This window comes from Lepidothrix coronata, unplaced genomic scaffold (genome assembly GCF_001604755.1).
Source record: "Lepidothrix coronata isolate B3197 unplaced genomic scaffold, Lepidothrix_coronata-1.0 Scaffold290, whole genome shotgun sequence".
In the NCBI taxonomy this organism is placed as follows: domain Eukaryota; kingdom Metazoa; phylum Chordata; class Aves; order Passeriformes; family Pipridae; genus Lepidothrix; species Lepidothrix coronata.
The window spans coordinates 510,524-531,570 of NW_016690470.1; the positions used below are offsets into that span (position 1 = coordinate 510,524).

Sequence of the window (21,047 nt, forward strand, 5' to 3'; positions counted from 1 at the left end):
CTGAGGGACAGGGTGGGATTGTTGGGGTGTTTGTGCAGGGCCAGGAGTTGGACTGGATGATCCCTGTGGGTCCCTTCCTGCTCAGGATATCCCAGGATTCTGTGATTCTTGAACCCCAAACCCTGCATCCCCTCCCATGGCCCTATGCCCTCACCTTCCCCCACTCTCCACAGCCATTTTGCCTGCCTCTCCTCCAAGTACATGTGCCCGGGGGTGCCAGCAGTGATGAGCACCCTGCTCGCCAACATCAACGCCTACTATGCCCACACCACGGCCTCCACCAACGTCAACGCCTCCGACCGCTTTGCCGCCTCCAATTTCGGGGTAAGTCCGATGGTGCGTAAACACTCTTTCCTTCTTCTCTCTTTTCTTTGGGAGGGGGTGGGGGGCTCGGGAAGCAAAACGAGCCGTGCAAAACACCCCGCTCCAAACTGCAGCCAGGCAGCAGCGGGCGGGGGGGTCATCCCCTGCTTGCCCCAAAAATCATCCCGCTCCCGTTTTTCAGGAAGGAAAAGAGCCACCGCCTTCCTGGGAGAAGGGCTAAATTTGCTCCCTGAATTATTGTGGGAGCCTGAGCGGACCGAGATATTGGGTGGCAGCGTGGCAGGAGGGGGACACCTTGGTGGTAAAATCAGAAGCAGGTGGCCAGGAGCCACCGCTGCAGCTCACGGGGAGTTTTGCACGGCCTCGTGCACTTTGGGTGACCCCGGGCCTGCCACAAACACATCCAGCTGTGCCAGCACCCACTGGGTGCCTTTGAGGGCGAGTTTGTGGCAGGGCCGGGTGCCCCTCGGGGATACGGGTGAAGAGGGGCTGAGCTCTCGCCTCGGCTCCCCCCGTGCCATCCCAGAGGCAGGAGCTGGTTGTTCTGGGTGCACAGGGGTCGAGCCGGGGTCAGTGCCCAGCCCGGGGTGTAGCAAGGAGCTGGGTAGCCAGGGACACAGCCAGGGCCGAGCACAGCTCCGGGCAGCTTTGGCTCACCTCCCCGCTCCATTGCAGGGGGTAGCTAGAGCCGAACGAGCTGTGCCTCCGGATCGCACAGGAGGAGGAAACCGTACCAAAAGAACCGCCTTTTCTCTGACGTGGAGGGTTTTAAAAACTTGTCTCTTTCTCTTTTTTTAGAGAGCCTAAGGTTGGGTCCTAAAGTGCCCGGCCGTGTCGCTTTAACCCTGAGTACCCGTCGTGTCCAGTGTTAGTGCTGCAGCCGTTCCTCGGGTGTCGGGGACGCACGGTCCGGCCCCGGGCCTGGCTGGGCCGTCCCGGCGGGCGAGTGCCGAAGGTTTGCGGTGGCCAGCGCAGGCTGCGGGCACGGCCGAGCCGCAGCTGGGCGGGCGCGGGACTCGCTGCCCCGCCCCGTCCCCGGGTCCTGTCCCCCAGGACTCGCAGCGCTGCTCCGGGCTCTCCGGAGCCCCGCGGGTCAGCCCTGACCCGGTACAGCCGGTGCTGGGGGGAACCCAGGGCTCTCGTGGGAGGCCCACGGGGTTGTGCAAAGCCTCTCCCCAGCAGGATGCAAAGGGAAATGACCCCTGACAGCGATTTGGGGCAGTTATTGGGAAGAAATCCTTCCCTGTCAGGGTGGTGAGGAACTGGCACAGGTTGCCCAGAGAGGTGGTGATTTCCAGGGTTTCATCCCTGGAAGTGTTCCAGGACAGGTTGGACAGGGCCCTGAGCAACCTGATCTAGTGGAAGGTGTCCTGCCCATGGCAGGGGTGGAATGAGATGGCCTTTAAGGTCCCTCCCAACCCAAACCAGTCTGTGACTCTGATTGGTTGCTTTGCCCTCAGCTCTGACCCCCAATCCGATCTGCAGCCCAAGGTGGGATTTGTATCCCCCTGCCCTGCACTCCCTGGGTGGGAGCTGGGCTGAGCTGAACTAAAGCCCCTCAGCCCCAAAGGAGACCACCCACCTGGGGCGTTCCCTGCCCACATTCCTCAATGCAGCCCAGTGGGGAGAGCCAGGAGCCCATGGAGGTGTCCAGCTTCTGAAGATGGGCAACCACTGCAAGCCCTTTCCCTGTCCTTTTTCCTGAGCTCTTGGAAAGCCTCAATCCAGGGGCTACAGATCCTGCACCCACTCTCCCAGCTCTTGCCCCGAGGTGGTCCAGTGGTCAGGGCAGACAGAACAACCTGTCACCCCCCAGCAGTGACTGCCAGCACAGGGGACACACGTGGTGTCACCTCTCTGTCCTACACCACACCCGGCGTGACCACACCCCGGGAGCCGCCGAGGGCTTCGAGCGAGCCCCGGCCAGCAGCGAGGACAGGCTCTGCTCTGCCGGCACACCCTGCCCTGCAGGGCTTGGATTCAGGCAGGAGGGAAGGAAGGGCAGCAGGACAGCAGGAAGGAGAGAGATGAGCCGGGAGCAGCGGGGGCTGGGCTGGGAGCAGAGAGAGCCAGGGGCGGGGGGAGGGGGCTCTACCGCCTTTCCCCCGTTTACCTGCCCTGGGGCGTTTCTCCGCAGAAAGACCGATTCGTCAAACTCCTGGACCAGCTGCACAACTCCCTGCGCATCGACCTCTCCATGTACCGGGTAAGGTGCCTGCCCTGCTGCGGTTCCCCCACCTGGCTGATAAAGTCTGAAACAACAGCGGGCTTGTTTCCTCCCCCTCACTCTCCCCTGTGAGAGTTTTGTGGGCAACGCCCCCTCTTTTTTTCCCAGAACAACTTCCCTGCCAGCAGTCCCGAGCGGCTGCAGGATCTCAAGTCCACGGTGGATTTGCTGACCAGCATCACCTTCTTTCGGATGAAGGTACTGCTGGGGCCCCACTTGCCCCGTTTTTGGGGGGGATCTGACTCTCACTGGCCCTGGTTCTTTGGGGGTTGAGGTCACTCTGGCCCGTGGTGCCCCTGCGTGGGTTGCTGGGGGTGTGGGTCTGCCCCCAACGCCACTCCCTCCCTGCATTCCAGGTCCAGGAGCTGCAGAGCCCCCCACGAGCCAGCCAGGTGGTGAAGGACTGTGTGAAGGCCTGTCTCAACTCCACCTACGAGTACATCTTCAACAACTGCCACGAGCTCTACAGCCGCGAGTACCAGACGGACCCAGTGCGTGGGGCAGGGGGGTGCTGGGCAATGACCTTCCCCATCCCCTGCCCTTCTCCTTTGCCCAGTGCTCCTGCTCCCTCTCCAGAGCACTCAGCCCGGTGCAGAATGAGTCCCTAATCTTGGGCAGGGCTTAAAGCTCCAAAACTGCAGGGTTGAGACCACAAGAGGCAAGATGGGGCTGTGTGTGGGCCTCCAGGGTGTTCCCTCCTGTCTCATTGTTAGCTCTGACACAAATCTGAGCCCTGCAGGTGGGATGACTGGAGTCTCCCCTGTGTCCTCATCCCTCCAGACTAAGAAAGGCGAGGTGCCCCCTGAGGAGCAGGGCCCCAGCATCAAAAACCTGGATTTCTGGTCCAAGCTCATCACCCTGATCGTCTCCATTATTGAGGAGGACAAGAACTCCTACACACCCTGCCTGAACCAGTGAGTAGGTGCTGGGGAAGGGGATCCTGCTGCACCCAGAGGGGATGCCCCCATGGAGGCAGTGGGAACCTGAGGCCTTTGGAAGTGGGTGTATAAGACCCATTCTACAGATGGGAAAGCTGAGGCAGGTGGGAAGTGTGTGGGGGATGTCTCTCCATGTGGAAGGCCAGTCCAGCTTGTGTTCATAGCCTCAAGCTCTGCCAGGGGAGGTTCAGGTTGAACATCAGGAAGAATTCATGGAAAAGGGTTGTTAAGCATTGGAAGGGGCTGCCCAGGGTGGAGTCACCATCCCTGGAAGTGTCCAAGGGACAAGTGTATGTGGCACTTAGTGCCATGGTCTAGTTGACAAGGTGGTGATCAGGCAAAGATTGGACTCAGTGGTCTTGAAGGTCTTCTCCAACCTAAATGATTTTGTGATCCACATTCTCCCCTCGCCCCAGATTCCCCCAGGAACTGAACGTGGGGAAGATCAGCGCCGAGGTGATGTGGAACCTCTTTGCTCAGGACATGAAGTATGCAATGGAGGGTGAGTCCCCATCACCACTCTGAGCCAGTGGGGGAACCAGACAGGAGCCACCCTCTGCTCCCACCTCACCTGTTCCCTGGACAAACCCATCTCCCCTCCTCATCAACACCATGCCCAGCTCAAATCCCACCCAGGAAGCATTTCCACCTTCCCCCTGTTAACCCGACATCCCTGGAGCTGCCCCCGGGGAGCTTCCCCTCAGGCTTGGGGCTCAGAGTGACCCCCACACCCTTCCCTGTGCAGAGCACGAGAAGCACCGGCTGTGCAAGAGCGCAGACTACATGAACCTGCACTTCAAGGTGAAGTGGCTGTACAACGAGTACGTCACCGAGCTGCCCTCCTTCAAGACCCGCGTGCCCGAGTACCCCGCGTGAGTGCAGCCCTGGGGGCGGGGGGGGGCTGGCACCCCGGGGGCTGGAGGCCTCACCACGGGTGGGTTTCCCTTCCAGCTGGTTCGAGCCCTTCGTTATCCAGTGGCTGGATGAGAACGAAGAGGTGTCACGGGATTTCCTGCACGGAGCGCTGGAGCGGGACAAGAAGGACGGGGTAGGAATGGCTGGAGCTGCAGTCGGGGGCCAGGGGGCTCGTTCTTTGATGCCAAACGTGTTTTCATGGGGCCAAAATCTCGTCCCTGCCTCCTGCTGATGCCACCTCTCGCTCCCACAGTTCCAGCAGACATCGGAGCACGCCCTCTTCTCCTGCTCCGTGGTGGATGTCTTCTCCCAGCTCAACCAGAGCTTCGAGATCATCAAGAAGCTGGAGTGCCCCGACCCCCAAATTGTTGGGCACTACATGCGGAGGTTTGCCAAGGTGGGTGGCTTGGTGGGGGTCATCAGCATCTCTGGGATCTGGGACCCCAGTCCCAGCCCTGCCTGGGGCTCCTGGGCTCTCTGTGCCACCTCCATCCAGCTTTGGCAGGGGCAGAGGGCACAGAATGTGCTCCCTCTGACAGCCAATGTGCCACCAACATGCCCTGGAACACTCTCAGCTTTTCTAGCACAGAAGATTAATTAATGAATAGCTAATTAATGAGTTATTTGGTTAATTAATATAGATTAATTAAAACTGGCTTGCTGCAATGTACGAGGGAGTTACATGCAGGCTTGGTGTGCCGGTGATGGAGCTGCCCATGGAGACCAGATGTGCTGGATCTGGCTTCCAGTGGCTGTGTCCATGTGGCTCCTGGCACATGAGCATGAGCCAGGTGTGCCCACGTGGCCAAGAAGGCCAAGGGCACCTGGCTTGTACCAGCCACAGTGTGTCCAGCAGGGCCAGGGCAGTGACTGTCCCCATGTGCTGGCACTGCTGAGGCACCACCTCAAATCCTCAGGACCCCTCAGGACAAGAAGGACATTGAGGGGCTGGAGAGTGTCCAGGGAAGGGAACAGAGCTGGGGAAGGGGCTGGAGCAGCAGGAGCAGCTGAGGGGGCTCAGCCTGGAGAAAAGGAGGCTCAGCCTGGAGAAAAGGAGGCTCAGGGGGGACCTTCTTGCTCTCTATAACTCCCTGACAGGAAGGTGGAGCCAGGGTGGGGATCAGTCTGGTCCCTTCTCTTCTCCCAGGTAACAAGTGATAGGGCAAGGGAAGATGGCCTCAAGTTGCACCAGAGGAGGTTCAGGTTGGATATTGGGAAAATTTCTTCACTGAAAGGGTTGTAAAGCACTGGCACAGGCTGCCCAGGGCAGTGGTGCAGTCACCATCCCTAGGAGTGTTCAAAACTGTGGATGTGGTGCTTGAGGATGTGTTTTAGTGGTGAACATGGTGGTGATGCTGGATTGATGGTTGGACATGATGACCTTGAAGGGCTTTTCCAGCCTTAACGATTCTGTAATTCTATGACCCATGGGGCCAGAGGGTGGGGGGATCCCAGGGTTTTATCCAGGCCTGGAGTTGTTTCACTGCTGTGGGACTGATGGTTTCCTTCTCTCCCTCCTTCCCCATCCCTGCTGCTGTCTGGGTGCCTTGGTTGCTGCCCTCTTTGGCTGCAGACCATCAGCAATGTGCTGCTCCAGTACGCCGAGATCATCTCCAAGGATTTTGCCTCGTACTGCTCTAAGGAGAAGGAGAAAGTGGTGACGTATCTCCCCTCTACTTGTCAGCTGCTTGGTGCTGCTGGGCAGGACTGTACCCACACAGTGACCCCAGCTGTCCCCTCAACCCCAGAGTGGGTCCCCCTGACGTGGTGCTGCCCTTGGTCCCTTCCTGGCAGTCCCTGACGTGCTGCCAGGGTGTGCCATCACTCTGTGCCATCACTGTCCTTGTGTCCCCCTGTGCAAGGTGGGAGGGTCCTGGGGCCATGGGCAGCTGTCCCAGCCATGTTTGTTGGTGCTGATTCTCCTCTCCATCCCACCCCTCCAGCCCTGCATTCTGATGAACAACATTCAGCAGCTCCGTGTCCAGCTGGAGAAAATGTTTGAAGCCATGGGTGGAAAGGAGGTGTGTATTGGGGGGCTCCAGGAGAGACCCCTGTGGAGGGGCAGGATGATATCCTTCCCCCCAGAGGCAGCCCCTTCCCTGGTTCCCCAGTGCTGGGAGCAGACCCCAGTTCCTCACTCCTGTGTGGGATCACGCTGTGCCACCCCATGGCACCCAACTCTGCCACCATGCTGGACTGGGATGGGCTTCACTCTGCCCAGGGGCACATGTGGGGTGCAGAGACCCCCACTAAGGCTGGTCCAGGGTTCCTGTCAACTCCTCCAACCTGTCCCTCCTCCAGCTGGACACAGAAGCCAGTGATATCCTCAAGGAACTGCAGGTGAAGCTCAACAACGTCCTGGATGATCTGAGCCGAGTCTTTGCCACCAGGTACCCCTGGGGGGAGAGGGCACGGGTGGGGGGCCACGGGGAGGTGTGGGGGTCCAGGAGCTGTGGCTGGGGCCTCTGTGGGGGTTGTTGAGCCTGTGTGTTGTGGCCCCCAGTTTCCAGCCACACATCGAGGAGTGTGTGAAGCAGATGGGGGACATCCTGGGCCAGGTGAAGGGCACCGGCAACGTCCCCGCCAGCACCTGCAGCAGCGTCGCGCAGGACGCCGACAACGTCCTGCAGCCCATCATGGACCTCCTGGACAGCAAGTGAGTGTGGGGGGCTACAGGGACCCCCAGCCTCCCCAGCACCCCTCCTGACCTGCTCCAGGAGTGTGGGGGACCTGCAGGGTCGGGGTGACCGGGAAGGGTTGATGTGGAGCACTGTGGGGTCCTCCAGCCCTGTCTCCTCTCCACAGCCTGACGCTCTTCGCCAAGATCTGCGAGAAGACGGTGCTGAAGCGGGTGCTGAAGGAGCTCTGGAAGCTGGTGATGAACACCATGGAGAAGACCATCGTCCTGCCCCCGCTCACGGACCAGACGGTGAGTGATGGGGACGGGGAGCAGGGACCTTGAGACACTGGTGACTCACTGGGGCCAGTGTGGGACATTGCTGGCCAGGGGGCCCTCACTGGCTGCTGAGGGCACTCTGTGGGCCTCCTCAGACTTGTACCCAGCTCCTGGCCAGGGAAGGGATGGAAGAGAGAAAGGTGCCCCAGGTGCCAGTGCAGCCCAGCAGCCTCTTGGCTGGCTTTGCCAAAGGACCTTCCTGCCACCTCCATTGTGGCACCAAGAGGGAACACTGGTCCTTTCCTCTCCATCCTTTCCTCAGAGCTGGGGCAGTGTCCCATCAGCACTGGCTGTGGGCACGGTCTCTGCCAGGAGGTGAATCCAGAGGCTCCTGGAGTGTGAGGAGCCACTACCTGTCAGCCTTGCTGTGGGGCTGGGGGGGTTCACGGAGCTGGGGATGCTGTGGGGATAGGGGTCATGTCCCCCAGCAGAGCTGGACTCTTCCTTGCCCCTGGGAGCTCTAAGGGAGCAAAGCAAACCCAGGGAATGGTGCCTCCTGAGAGGGAGGTTCCTACAGGCTCTGAGGCTCCGTGTCACATCGCTGTTTGTGTGCCCCAGACTGCATCTTGAGGCTTCCTGGGGTGGTTCTCTCGAGGTCAGGCAGGGAAGGGTGACACCAAGGGCTCTGACCCAGCCACACACCTGTCCCTGTCACTCTTTGGTGGCTTTTTTCACTGTTGCAAAGCTGGGCTCAGGCTCTTCCTTGGAGTTTCTGGAGCCACCAGCCTTTCTGTCGGCTCTCTGGGGCTGTGGGACTGCTGTGCTGTGTCTGGGAGGGAGGGTGCAGTGGTGACCTGTCAGCCCTCAGTGGTGCCACCTCACTGGCACCTTGTCACAGCCCAGAGCCTGGCTTGGGTCAGCCCCATATCACTCCTGGCTGGGCCAACACATCCTTGGCCAAATGGTGTCACTGCCCTCATCCCAGTCCCCATCCCAGTCCCTTCCCAGCTGTGTTCTGGAGGCCATGGGCCCTGTGCTGAGAGCAGAGAAGGGGGCATGGACATGTGGCTCTGTTGGGTGATTTTCCTGAGAGATGTCAGGAAACCTTGGAGGAAGCCATGCTGGGGCTGGTCCCTAGGGCAGGGGACAACCTGTCCAATGGCCCTGGGGGTACCTGGTGGCTTGGGGGTACCTGTCAGGGCTGAGTGTCGAGTGGGGGTACCTGGAGCAGAGCCCCCCTGGGGCAAAGCCCTCTCCCCACATTCAGGAGGGCCTGGAGAGATGGGGATGGGGCCCCTCTGGGAGCTGTGGAGGCATGTGATGTGGTGGCAGGGCAGCGACACTCAGTGCTGTTGCACCTCAGATGGGGGACACCCCTGGCTCTGGCAGGGGTGGGGGGCACCCAGGGCTTGCTGTGGGGCAGCAGGGACTGGGGAGGATGGAGGAGGAGGGGGCCGACACTCACATCACGGTTATTCTCTCCAATTGCTCCTCTCAATGGCAGATGATTGTAAGTACGGCAGCTCCCTGTCTGTCTGTCTGTCTGTCCGCTCTGTGTCGGTCCTGGCCTCGCCGGTTTTTGTCTTGTGTGGCTGCCCTTGCCCTGCCCACAACCCTCCTTCGGCTCCTGACCTGGTCCAGCTCCGTGGTCCCCATCCCCGTGCTGCCCACCTGGCACTGGCTCCTGGCCGGCACTTGCCAGTGGGTGGGAAGGTCTTGGACAGACTCGCAGAGCCGGGGTGTGGGGAGGTACAGGGGCAGTGATGGGTGGGAGGGGATGGTGATGGGCAGTGCCACGGAACAAGGGACAGCTGAGCCCGGGCTGATCCCGTCTTGCTCTGTGCTCGGGGCAGAAAGGCCGCTGGAGGCACGAGCAGGGAGTGGTGTGTGCCGGGAGTCAGGGCTGCTCTTCCTTCCCCTCGTGCCTCAGTTTCCCCTCGAGGCCCTGGCTGGGGTCTGGCTGTGGTGGGGTGAGGGCAGAGGAGGATCTTGGTGGTCCCTGCCTGGGTGCTCGGTGGTGGGTCAGGCTGCTGGCACGAGTTGTGGGGCTCCTTCCCTGCCCAGGATATGACCCTGGGAGCCTGGACTCCCAGTTCCCTCCTCGGCGTCGCTGCTGGGTCCTTGCATGGCTTTGACTGAGCAGTTTCCTTCTGTCCTCTTCTGACCAGTCTGTGGCCATGGGCAAGGGAAAGGCAATTCCATCCCCAGTCCTGCCCCCAGCTCTGCTGTGACTCAGGCACCTGTACAGGAAGAGCAGTGGGGTTGGGAGCCAGTGGTTGGGTACTGGTGCCAATTCCTGAGGAGGCAGATACTCCCTTGCTGTCCCCCAACACCTTTTGTGTCCAACAGCAGCATTTGGAGAGGCCCTGGGGGCAGCCTGGGGCTGAGCCTCCCCTCAGACCTCGCAGGGACCCAATGTCCCAGCCTTGCTGAGGCTGTGGGGGATGGGATAGGGTCAGCTCTGTGTACCAGCTCCTCTCGTTCACCCGTGACCCTGTGCCAGGGCCAGAACCCCTTCTGGCAGCCCTGCTTGGCCCTACCTCTGCTGCTTGTGCCTCTTGAGGCTTCCCAGCCAGCTGACTCCCTGCTCCCACCTCCTGATTCTGACGTGCCCCAGCCCACCCTGAGACCCTCCCATGGCACTGCTGCCTCATCTCACACCGTTTCTCTTGCCTGGGCCAGTGTGGGGTTGTCAGTGGGCCCAGCCCTGCACAGACCAGTGCTCTGTGTGCCAAACCCAAACCCAGCTCCCCCTCCCTGCTCCCTCCCCAGTGCTGGGAGCACCTGCCAGAGCTGGAGCAGGATGTGGGGGCACCAGAGCCTGCCCACACACAGCTGGCCCCTGCCCCCCTGTATCCCACTGAGGACCATCCCTCGGGGGCTCAGCATCTCTGTATCCCGGCAGGGACCAGCTCCACAGTGTGGGGACCAGTTCTCCAGCAGTGCAACATCCTGTATTCCAGTGGGGACCAGTTGGTCCAGCATCCCGATGACACCAGTCCCTCACTGATTCTCCCAGTGGGGACCAGTGCCCCATATCCCAGTATCCCAGTGGGTCCCACCAGGGCCCAATCCCCCCGCTGGCTGTTTTTTAGGAGCTCGGGATGTCTCTGCCACCAGCTTGTGGCCACGCCCTGTGCCCAGCCTTGCCCTGTCCCCCCCTGTGTCCTGTGCCACGCTGTCCCCCCACCCCACACTCAACCTCTGACGTTGCTTCTACAGGGCACGCTCTTGAGAAAACATGGCAAGGGGACAGAGAAGGTAAATAGCTGTGGGCTCCGTGTGTGTCACTGCCCCGGGGCCACACCCGTGGCCTCACAGCCGCCTGCTGTGGAGGTCCAGGCTTGTCTGTGCTTCCTCTGTCGTGCTGTCTGGATGTGGTGTCGTGGTGGGGTGTGCTGTGTTGTGTGCAGGTGGGGGACAGTCACCTGTTCTGTGTCACCCAGGGTAGGGAATGGGTGCTGTGTGGTGTTTGCCCCCATGGGGGGGACATGGGGTGTCACCCATCCCTGTGATGGGGATGTGGGGTGTCACCCATCCCCACAGGGGATGTGTGGGGTGTCACCCATCCCTCTGGGGGACACTGCCCCACAGTCCTCAGCACCCTCCAGCTGCCTGGCTGGGATAGTGAGGGGATGGGGTCCCCAGCATGGGGGGCTCAGGAAGAGGGGACCCCCAAATGCTGGGCCGTGCTGGGCTCACTGGGGGCTCTGGGGCTACTGAGATCCCCTGGATCTCGGAGCTTGCTCCCCCCTCCTGCTCAGGGGGGCCCATCAGGGCTTGCTGAGCCCCCAGCCTTGCCCCAAGGGCTTTCTCCAGCACGTGGGCTCTTGCCCTATCTGGGGGCTCCTCACCACGGGGTGGAGGCCCAGCACTGCCCCCCCAGACTGCCTGCTTCCCAAATCCTGGGTCTTGGGAAGAGCCATGCCAGCATCCATCTGGGCAGTGCCTGCAGCTCCCACTCCTCTCCTGGGGGACACTGGCTCCTGCCCAGTGTGCTGAGTGTGCTGGGAGAGCTGATTCCCTCTGATTTCCCAGCCCCAGGCAATGTGGGGAGCAAACCTGCCCTCCCTGCCAGGAGAAACCTGGCACACTCATCACCAGCCCGGGGCTGAGCCTTTGCAGGAGTGAACTGGTGCCAAAGCAGTGGCACCAGCGGAGAACTGGGCACAGCCAGAGGAGAGCACAGGGCCAGAGCCCAGGGCCGGGGGATGTGGGGGGCCTGGAGCTGCGGCTCAGAGCTGCTGGGGCCACCAGTAACTGTCCCTTGCTGTTCTCTTCCAGAGCAGGGTGAAGCTGCCCAGTCACACTGAAGTAAGGACATGGCTCTTCTGCTCCCCACTTGGCACTGCTCCCTCCTCTTGCCTCCTCCCTGTCCCTTGTCCCCTGCGCTCTGGCTTGGGGGGGCCCCAGCTCAGAACAGTGTCCTGTTGTGCTCTGTTTGGGGGACACCAGTGTCCCCAGCTCCCAGCCCGTCCGCCAGCTGGGGGAGATGGGGACATCGAGGGTGGGATTGATGGGACAGAACTGGGCGGGCGGGGGAGTGGGCACAAAGGCTTCATGGAAAGGGGTGAAAAATGAGGGCACAGAGGGGGCTGACCCCTGCAGGTGGTACTGGATAGTGAGAAAGATGGCGGGATTGCTTTGTTGAGAAGGACTGGAGCTACTGGTGCCGGGAGAGGGAAGGTGGTGGGAATCACAAGGCTCCAGTTTAACCAGTTGCATTTGCACACTGGAGGACTTAAGGGGAGCTTGTGCTCAGCCTGGTAAGGGGTGCCAGCCCAGGGAGGTGAGCGGGATCTGCCCGTGCCACGGGGCTGCCACAGCAGTGGGTCCCATGGGATGACTTCCTGGCCCCTGCCACGGTGGGGGCACAGGGCAGGCAAAGGCAGCCTGGTTCCCTGGGTTCCCTGGGGTGCCCAGGGGCTGGGAGCCTCTCTGGGACTGGGCATGGGTCCGGGTGTCAGGGGGGTGTGTGCTGGCTGCCAGCACTGCAGGGTACAGGCTGTGTCCTCCCCGTGCCCGCTGTCCCCTGCACTCGCTCTCTGCTCTCGCCATGTCCGGTGTCCGTGCGGTTGGTGCCGTGCCCTGCCAGGCTCTGCTAGCTGCAGAAGCAGGTGCTTGGAGCACAGGGAGCAGGATGGAACCCTTGGGCCAAGCTTCTTGTGCTGAGCAGAGCATGAGGACCCTGATGCCAGCGTGACGTCCTGCCCTGTGGTCCCCAGGCCCCCAGCCTGTGCTGAGAACTCGGGCTGAGACGGGGCTGCCAGTCCTGTGTCACCTTTCTGGCCTGAGTGGTGGCACTTGAGGCTCTCCAAGGAGCACTGGCTGGTCCCCTGGAGCCTGGGGGAGCCCCTGGAGCTGCAAGAAACTTCTGGCACGACGTGCCCAGCCTGGCCATGGCACCCCCAGCCCGGCTGCTCACGGGAGCCGTCCCTGTCTCTTTGCTCTCTGCAGGGCACGCAGATGATTTTCAACGCAGCCAAGGAGCTGGGGCAGCTCTCCAAGCTGAAGGTGAGGGTTGGGGGGCTGGGCTGGGGGTCTCCAAGCTGAAGGTGAGGGCTGGGCTGGGGGAGCTGGGTTCCTCTCTGTGCTGGGCGGCACTGTGCAGGCTGGCAGTGCCACTGCTGCAAGGGCCCCTCCAGTGCCCACTTGCTGATATGTCTGGGGTGGGGGGAGCGGGGCCCTGGTGCTGTGCTGAGAGCAGGATTCATGCCCCCCAGGACCACATGGTGCGGGAGGAAGCCAAGAGCCTGACCCCGAAGCAGTGTGCCGTGGTGGAGCTGGCACTGGACACCATCAAGGTGAGGACACTGGGGGGCTCAGGGTGCCCCCAGGGCTCTGACCCTGAGGCACAGCAGAAGCACTGAGCATCCTGAGCCGTCTCCCCCTCCAGCAATACTTCCACGCCGGCGGGGTGGGGCTGAAGAAGACGTTCCTGGAGAAGAGCCCGGACCTGCAGTCTCTGCGCTATGCCCTGTCCCTCTACACTCAGGCCACGGACCTGCTCATCAAAACCTTCGTGCAGACCCAGTCCTCCCAGGGTAGGACACACTGCCCTGCCCCACCTGGGCCCACAGCCCCCCCCACGGGCTCAGCTGCCCCAAGGCCCAGGCCCTGCCTTGCCTCTGTCCCAGCGGGGTCCCAGCCAGGCCCACAGCAGGGGCAGGGATGGGTGGGAAGGGAAGGGCTTTTCCTCTCATGGTTTGCAGGTGAACTGGGGCCATGGGTGTCCAGTGGCAGCCTGGCACTCCCCAGTCTCCACCAGCAAAAGGAGTGTGTCCCCAGTCCCAGGGCGTGGCTGGGCTGGCACAGAAATGGGGCCTGTGGGTGGGGGGAAGGTCACCCTCTGGCCAGGTGTCACGGTGTTTGTCCTCTCTGAATGGCCCCTGTCACCCAGCACAGACCAATCACAGGGTCCACTGGATCCAGATGCTGTGCCTGTCCTGGGCACAGGAGGGCCTGTCCTGGGCACTCTGGGTACCCACCCCCCCCGATTTGGCATCTGGGGTGCCAGGTGTATCTCCCTGTCCCTGTCCTGCGTGGTGCAGGGTGCTGGGCACCCTCCAGGGCAGAATCACCCCTCAGCTCTAAACACTGCCCTTTATTTTGTCCCTTGGCTGCTTGAGGAGGGGCCTGAGATGCTCAGTGGTGGTCAGAGGCCACCGCAGAGTGCCCCAGCCAGGCTTGTCTGCGTCCTCGGGGAGTGGGACGTGCGTTCGCTGTCCGTGAGTCTCCTGCAAAGGACGTCTGTCCTGTCTGTGCCTCCTGTACCAGCCATGTTGGGGGCGTGGGGTTGGGTCTGGTGGGTGCCAGCACCCCTGGGTGTAACCTGGCCCCAGGAGCCCCGGGCTCGGAGCTGGGGGGTGCCTGGCACTCCTGTGTCGCTGCAGTGTTGTCCGGGTGCTTGGCCGTCCGTCTGTCTGCGAGATCTGATCTCTCTTTCTCTCTCTTTGTTTTCTCCCCCCTCCCTCACTGTTCCTGTTCCCCATGCACGTCATCTCCTCCCTCCTCCCTTCTTCTTCATCTCCTCCTTCCTCTCTTCTTCTTCATCTCCTCCCTCCTCTCTTTTTCTTCATCTCCTCCCTCCTCTCTTGGTTTTCATCTCCTTCCTCCTCTCTTTGTGGACTCCGTGCTGTGTCTCTGTCTCTTTCTCTCTCCTTCCCACTAGTTCATGGTGGGAAAGGGATTAGGTTTACCCTTAGTGAAGAGATTTATCCTGAGAAGGGTACGTGTGCTACTCGCCCGCCCCTGCCCCTGCCTGCCGCCGGCCTGGGCTAGTAACAGTCCCCAGCCCAGCATCCCTGGCCTTGGGGACCCCCAATGCAGGCAGAGCCGGAGCCCACCACCCCCAGACTCCCGCTCCCAGGGCTGCTTTGGGGTGAATTTGGAGGAAACTGTGCTCAGCCACATTGGCCACCCCCAGAGCGGGTTGGGGGCTGTGCCCATGGGAATGGGGGTGTCTGTCTGCACACTCTGGGCTCCCCACGTTGTCCCCAGCGCTGCCGCCTGGGGGTGGGTGGGCACCCACCATGACCTCCCCTGGGGACATGTGGCCCGAGGGGGGGCCATGCCACGTCCCTGTCCCCCTCCTGCCCACCCTGCTGCCAGAAGGACCATTACTAGCCTTGCTCCGGCGCGCTCTGTGTGCAGAATCAGCCCGACCCCACGGGCCCCGCTTGGCCTCCATCACACCCCGCCAGGGGGGCCGGGACTGCACCCCCTGCTTGGCCTCCCATGCCCAGACACCCCCTGCCCGCCCTCCATCGCCTCCATTCCGGCTCAGCATGTGGCTCCGGGTGCCAGGGGGGATGGACAGGAATGTGCCATGCCAGCCTCCACCCCGACCTGGCACCCTCAGTAACACGTGGGGATGTGTCCTCCTTCCACTGGTATTCCTGCCCTGGGAGCTTTCTGCTGAGCCCTGTTTGATCTCCGTGGCCCCGTGGGACCCACAGAGCCTGTCCCTCTGCCTTGCCCCCCCTCCTTCACCCGTGGGTGCATGCACAGCTCTCGGGGGGGATGGGGTGGGCTGAGCTGTTGGTCGCAGGTCACCCCACTTCCCCAGGCTCGGGGACCCCAGGGCTTGACGTGGTCTCTGGCATGGAGGGGTATGGGGGGCAGGGCAGCCTTGAGACCCTGGTAGGGCCATGGATGCCCTAATGGGGTCCCTCCTGCCTGGTGCTGTGCCCATGGCACTGTCCTCCCTCTGTGCCCAGAGCAGGGGGAGCTGGACCACTGTCCTCTGCCCCATCCCAGCCAGGCCCCTCAGCCCTGCCTGGGCAAGGGGGGGTTTGGTGGACCCTGTGGACTTGGCAGAGTCAGCCTGGTGCTGGGGATGTCCTGCCATGTCCACGCATCCACACTGCTGTGCCCACAACCAGTGGCAGAGGCCACTTTGGGACAAACCCCACTGCCCACCCCTTCCCGCCCCGTGGTGGGTGACCTGCCTCCTCCAGTGGGGTTGGTGGTGGGCAGGGGACGTCAGGGACACCTTGAAGATGGGCACTCACATCTCCCTGTGTCACACAGGCTCTGGTGTGGAGGACCCCGTTGGGGAGGTGTCGATCCACGTGGAGCTCATCACCCACCCTGGCACTGGCGAGCACAAAGTCACCGTCAAAGGTGGGTTCTGCTGGCCAGGGGGCTGGCAGGTGACAGTGCCCCCTGAGCCTCACCTGTCCCCTCCCCGCAGTGGTGGCTGCAAATGACCTCAAGTGGCAGACCTCGGGCATCTTCCGGCCCTTCATCGAGGTCAACATCATCGGGCCCCACCTCAGCGACAAGAAGAGGAAATTCGCCACCAAATCCAAGAACAACAGCTGGGCCCCCAAGTACAACGAGAGCTTCCAGTTGTGAGTGGCACCGCGGGCTGGGGGTGTGGGGACAGGCTGGGGGATGTGTCTCCAGCACGTGAGGACCTCCTGGGGTTTGCCAGCGAGTTTGCTCATCACCCCCCCCAGGATGTTTTAGGTGTTTCCTCATTGGTAGAAGCATTGCCCAAAATTGGAGAAATAATTCTCTGGACCATTTTGAGTATAGAAAGGTAGAAAGCACTTCTTTAATTGTGGTGCCTTTGGTGCACAGAATATGTTGCACACCCACAGTATAGGGTGTGCAATAGACTACCATCTAATTACAGTATTTGGACGTTTCCTCATTGGTTACACTCAGCCCCAAAACCGCCCATCCCATCGCCCCACCCTCACCACACCTCCTGGATTTGAGTTGGCGGTCCCAAAACGACCACCCTTTTCCCCCAATCCTCGTCATCTCTGTCCCTCTTGGAACAGCACTTGAAGCAGGGAGTGGGATAAAGGAAAAGAGGAAGAGGCTTCTTTTGGGCAGTGGGGAGGCAGCAGAGCCGGGGAAGGATGGAAGTGTGACCTCCCCCCCGTGCCAACCCTGCCCATGCCTTGCCCTCCCCAGCACGCTGGGCACGGAGACGGGCCCGGAGTGCTACGAGCTGCAGGTGTGTGTGAAGGATTACTGCTTCGCCCGCGAGGACCGCACCGTGGGCATCGCCGTGCTGCAGCTGCGGGACATCCTGCAGCGCCCCGGCTGCGCCTGCTGGCTGCCCCTGGGCCGCCGCATCCACATGGACGACACCGGGCTCACCGTGCTCCGCATCCTGTCCCAGCGCAACAACGACGACGTGGCCAAGGAGTTCGTCAAGCTCAAGTCGGACACGCGCTCGGCCGAGGAGGGCAGCAGTTAAACTCCTCTTGCCTCCCCGCCCGGCCCTCATCCCCCCCTCTGCTCCTGGCCCCCTCAGAGCCCCCTCCAGCCGTGTATAAGCCATAAGAGTGGCCACAGAGGAGTCGCCGTGCTGGCCCTGGGGAGGGGGTGATGTGGCTGCAGTGACAGACCCTCCCCTCCCTCCCTGGCCACGCTGGCTGGGTGACAGCGGTGCCGGGCACAGCCAGGCCCCCATCCCACCCTGCAGGAAGGTGCTGGGGCTGGGGGGGCTGCAGGGAAGGGCTGGACCCCAGCCTGGGTGATGGGACCAATCTGCCCTTCCCCAGCCTGTCTGAGGTGGAGGAACCCCACTGGCCCATCCCTGAACCTGCACTGTCACACCCAGCCCCAAACCTCACTGAGTGACACAAGGAAAGGGTTGGGGGATGTGTGGGGGTGTGTGGGGGGTGTGAGGGGCTGTGTGTGTGTGTGTGTGTGTGTGTGTGTCTCATCCCACCCGGGGGTGTTGCTGAGTGGCTGGCACAGTGTGACGGCCCCTTGTCCCCATCCCTGAGCGTTGTGATGTGCCCTGAGGGGCAGGGCAGCTCCCACCCCTGAGCACCTGTACATATGTAAATACCTGTACATACAGGGCAGCCGGCCAGGCTGTGTCCTGCACCCGGAAGGGCTATTGGGGCTGTTGGGTTGGCAGGTGCAGCCCCCACGTGCCCTGCACAGGGTGCCCTCCCTGGCTGGCAGCGGCGTCACCGGGGCCGGGAGCAGCAGGGAGCAGCCCCCGGCCCATATCCTGTCTTCCCTGCCTTGCTGCCACCACGGGCTGCCCCACTGCCTCCCACAAGGTGCCAGGGCTTGGGGGGGCAAGGGCTGGGGGCACCAGAGCAGAGGGACCTATCCCCCTTTGCTCTGGCCAGTGGGGACCAGCGTCCCTGTGCAGGGCAGCCCACGGGACCTCCTTGGCGCAAGCAAGACCCTTCCCACCCCACCCCAGAGGACCCCTCCCTCCAGTTCCCCATTAAGCACCAGTTCTGTCCCACCCCAGTTCCCCAGTAAGCACCATTTCTGTGTGGTAAGTGGTGTGTGCATGTCTCGTGCGAGTGCCTGGGAGGTCAGGGTGTGTGTTTGCCCCGAGTACCGGGGCAGACAGAGGTCTGACGACCCCACAAGTCAATACAGCTCTCTCAGCCCCCTCCCACCCCAAAACAGGGTACCCCAACTGGCCCCCACGCTCCTTTTTCTAGAGGGTTTGCCTGGGACCAAAGGGTTTCGCTTTCCTCTCTCGTTTCTGTTCAATGTTTACACCCTTTTTCTACAGCTGCTCCTGCACAGCCAGGCTGGGGCTCAGCCCTGCACCCCTGGCCCTGTGCCCCCTCCCCAAACTGTCCTGTTGGCATGTGATTGAACTGACCAATTCTGCTCCTGTAGCACAGTGTCACCGATGCCTGTGTGTCTGTCCCGCCGGCGGCGGCGGCTGCCATGGATGCATGACAGTGAGATGTTTTGCACTATTTTGAATTTTTTGGGCTCTGTAAAAATATTTTATTATAACTGACATTAAAAAGCACACCCTTCACTGCGGCTCCTGTTGAGATGTGGAGGGGGGCAGGCACCCGGGGGCTTTCCAGACCCTCTCCCAAGAATATCCAACCCCAAGGACTGCCAGCTCTAAGGATCAGTAGCAGCATCCCTGAGACCTCTCAGCTTCCCTGAGGGTCTCTGCAGTGCACCCACCCTTTGCAAAGCCAAGGGCATCAGGAAAGGGGTTAAATGGAAACATAGATCATAGAATCCTAAAATATCCTTAACTGGAATGGATCCCCTAGGAATCCAACCCCTGGCCCTGCACAGACACCCCAACAATCCCACCCTGTCCCTCACAGCGTTGTCCAAACACTCCTGGAGCTCTGGCAGCCTTGGGGCCGTGCCCACTGCCCTGGGGAGCCTGGGCAGTGCCCCAGCACCCTGTGGGGGAAGAACCTTTCCCTGAGATCCATCCCAACCCCCCTGGCACAGCTCCAGCTGGTTCCCTCTGGTCCCAGAGAGCAGAGCTCAGTGCCTGCCCCTCCAGGGCCTGAAAAGTCATCCTGGTTTGCTGATTCTGCAGATTCAGGGAACTTGGCTGCAGCAAACGTTTCCAGGTCTGCAGCGTGCAAAGCACATGTGCTAATGCATCACTAGAGTCAGTCAAGCAAGCATTGAACAGGCTGCAGGGGGAGAAGGAAGGGCTTAACTTTGGGTTTGCATCTAAGGAACTCTCACAGAATCCCAGAATGGTTTGGGTTGGAAGGGACCTTAAAGCTCATGTTGTTCCACCCCTTACCATGGGCAGGGACACCTCTCTTGCTCCAAGCCCCATCCAACCTGGCCTTGGACACCTCCAGGGCTGGGACATAGGGATCTCAGTCACTCCATGACAATGGATGGTGCAGAAATTCCAGCACCCTCCACAGGTTGTACATTCAGAGAGGAAAGGGCCGTGTTTCAAGGCTGCCCTGTGGCTGTGGGGACCATTTTTGATACACAGCAGCACAAGGGAAAGTCAGAGCCCATCCTTCTGCCTGCTCACAGCAGAAGTGTCCTTATTGGGTTGAGCTGGGCTGACTCAGAGGATGAGGGCCAGGATCCAGGGCTGAGAGCAGCCTGGTGAGTCTGGCAAGGTGCAGGACAGGCAGTGCCCCGGGGGTACCAAACCCTTTTCTCACCTGCGACAAACACCCTGCAAGGTGCTGCACTGGCCAGGCCACAGGGCCCTGGGGGTCAGGGAGCCCTCTGAGCAGCCTCACCAGGGTGCAGCACCCACAGAGGGTGGGGAGCCCACGGCTGGACCCACCACCGGGCACATGCACCCCATGAGATGCCACCAACCCAGGTCCCAGCACACTGGTGACCCAGGGGACACCCAAGCCACAGCACCTACAGCTTCCCAGGGTGCTGAGCCCCCCAGACCCGCGGACAGGGGTGAAGCCCCCCAGCAGCACCTCGGGCAGGACCCCAGGACCCCTCACCTGCACGTAGGGGTCCCCAGCAGCCACAAAGCCCCCCGAGGCCACGGCGCAGCCCCCGCCTCTGCTGCCAACTCCCTCCCTCCCCGCCTGCACCCATCGACGGCCCTTAATTGCCGCTAATTGGAGTGGGGTGTGTTCCGCTCCCCGCCCCTCTCCGCCCCCCGTTCCGCCCCCCAGCCCCTCCCCTGGCAGCTCCTGGGGGTGCTGGGGCTGGTTTATCCCCCCGCTGGGGCACCCCCACGGACCCCGTGCAGGGCACCTCGAGACCCCCCTTTGTAACACGCCAAGAGTGCCCATAAGGGGCACCCCAAGACCCCATGAGGGACATGCTGAAAAGCTTTATCAGGGACACCCCCCACCACCCAGGACACCCCAAACTCCTCTCCTGTGGAAAAATGTCCTCACTCGGCACCGTTTGCGGCGAATGAATTCAAGCGGGAGGGATCCTAAAGCCTGTCCAGTGCCACCCCCTGCCATGGGCAGGGACACCTCCCACTAGCCCAGGTGGCTCCAAGCCCCGTCCAACCTGGCCTTGGACACTTCCAGGGATGGGGCAGCCACAGCTGCTCTGGGAAACCTGTGCCAGGGCCTCACCTCCCTCACAGGCAACAATTCCTTCCCAATATCCCATCTATCCCTGCCCTCTGGCACTGGGAAGCCATTCCCCCTTGTCCTGTCCCTCCAACCCTTGTCCCCAGTCCCTCTCCAGCTCTCCTGGAGCCCCTTTAGGCCCTGCAAGGGTCTCTCAGGTCTCCCTGGAGCCTTCTCTCCTCCAGGTGAACCCCCCCAGCTCTCCCAGCCTGGCTCCAGAGGAGAGGGGCTCCAGCCCTTGGAGCATCTCTGTGGCCTCCTCTGGACTTGATCCAGCAGCTCCATGACCTTCTTACACTGGGGCACTTTCCCAACATGGCCTGGGAGAGATAATGCAGTGGGATGTGCAGCACCCCAGCACAGCCCCCAAACCCAGAGCAGGGGGGCTGGTCCCGAGATGCTGAACGGGTGCCAAGAGGCTTCAGAGACAGGAAGACACTGGGGTAGCACAAGAG

The 21,047-nt window shown here is 61.8% G+C and overlaps 1 protein-coding gene across 1 annotated transcript in view; it reads left to right on the plus strand.

Moving 5' to 3' along the window:
• UNC13A (unc-13 homolog A) overlaps nucleotides 1–18,569 on the plus strand; it is a 50,622-nt gene extending 32,053 nt beyond the window's left edge. Inside the window, exons 23-46 of the mRNA XM_017836981.1 lie at nucleotides 174–324; nucleotides 2,462–2,530; nucleotides 2,660–2,749; nucleotides 2,908–3,042; nucleotides 3,332–3,465; nucleotides 3,906–3,991; nucleotides 4,235–4,361; nucleotides 4,441–4,537; nucleotides 4,658–4,801; nucleotides 5,978–6,061; nucleotides 6,348–6,425; nucleotides 6,706–6,794; nucleotides 6,908–7,060; nucleotides 7,210–7,333; nucleotides 8,805–8,810; nucleotides 10,523–10,561; nucleotides 11,585–11,614; nucleotides 12,758–12,814; nucleotides 13,024–13,104; nucleotides 13,197–13,344; nucleotides 14,472–14,528; nucleotides 15,833–15,925; nucleotides 15,996–16,155; nucleotides 16,730–18,569. Of these exons, the coding sequence (XP_017692470.1) occupies nucleotides 174–324; nucleotides 2,462–2,530; nucleotides 2,660–2,749; nucleotides 2,908–3,042; nucleotides 3,332–3,465; nucleotides 3,906–3,991; nucleotides 4,235–4,361; nucleotides 4,441–4,537; nucleotides 4,658–4,801; nucleotides 5,978–6,061; nucleotides 6,348–6,425; nucleotides 6,706–6,794; nucleotides 6,908–7,060; nucleotides 7,210–7,333; nucleotides 8,805–8,810; nucleotides 10,523–10,561; nucleotides 11,585–11,614; nucleotides 12,758–12,814; nucleotides 13,024–13,104; nucleotides 13,197–13,344; nucleotides 14,472–14,528; nucleotides 15,833–15,925; nucleotides 15,996–16,155; nucleotides 16,730–17,018 (2,521 nt within the window). The 3' untranslated portion in view covers nucleotides 17,019–18,569. The remainder of the gene's footprint in view (nucleotides 1–173; nucleotides 325–2,461; nucleotides 2,531–2,659; nucleotides 2,750–2,907; nucleotides 3,043–3,331; nucleotides 3,466–3,905; nucleotides 3,992–4,234; nucleotides 4,362–4,440; nucleotides 4,538–4,657; nucleotides 4,802–5,977; nucleotides 6,062–6,347; nucleotides 6,426–6,705; nucleotides 6,795–6,907; nucleotides 7,061–7,209; nucleotides 7,334–8,804; nucleotides 8,811–10,522; nucleotides 10,562–11,584; nucleotides 11,615–12,757; nucleotides 12,815–13,023; nucleotides 13,105–13,196; nucleotides 13,345–14,471; nucleotides 14,529–15,832; nucleotides 15,926–15,995; nucleotides 16,156–16,729) is intronic.
• Nucleotides 18,570–21,047: the final 2,478 nt, after the last annotated feature.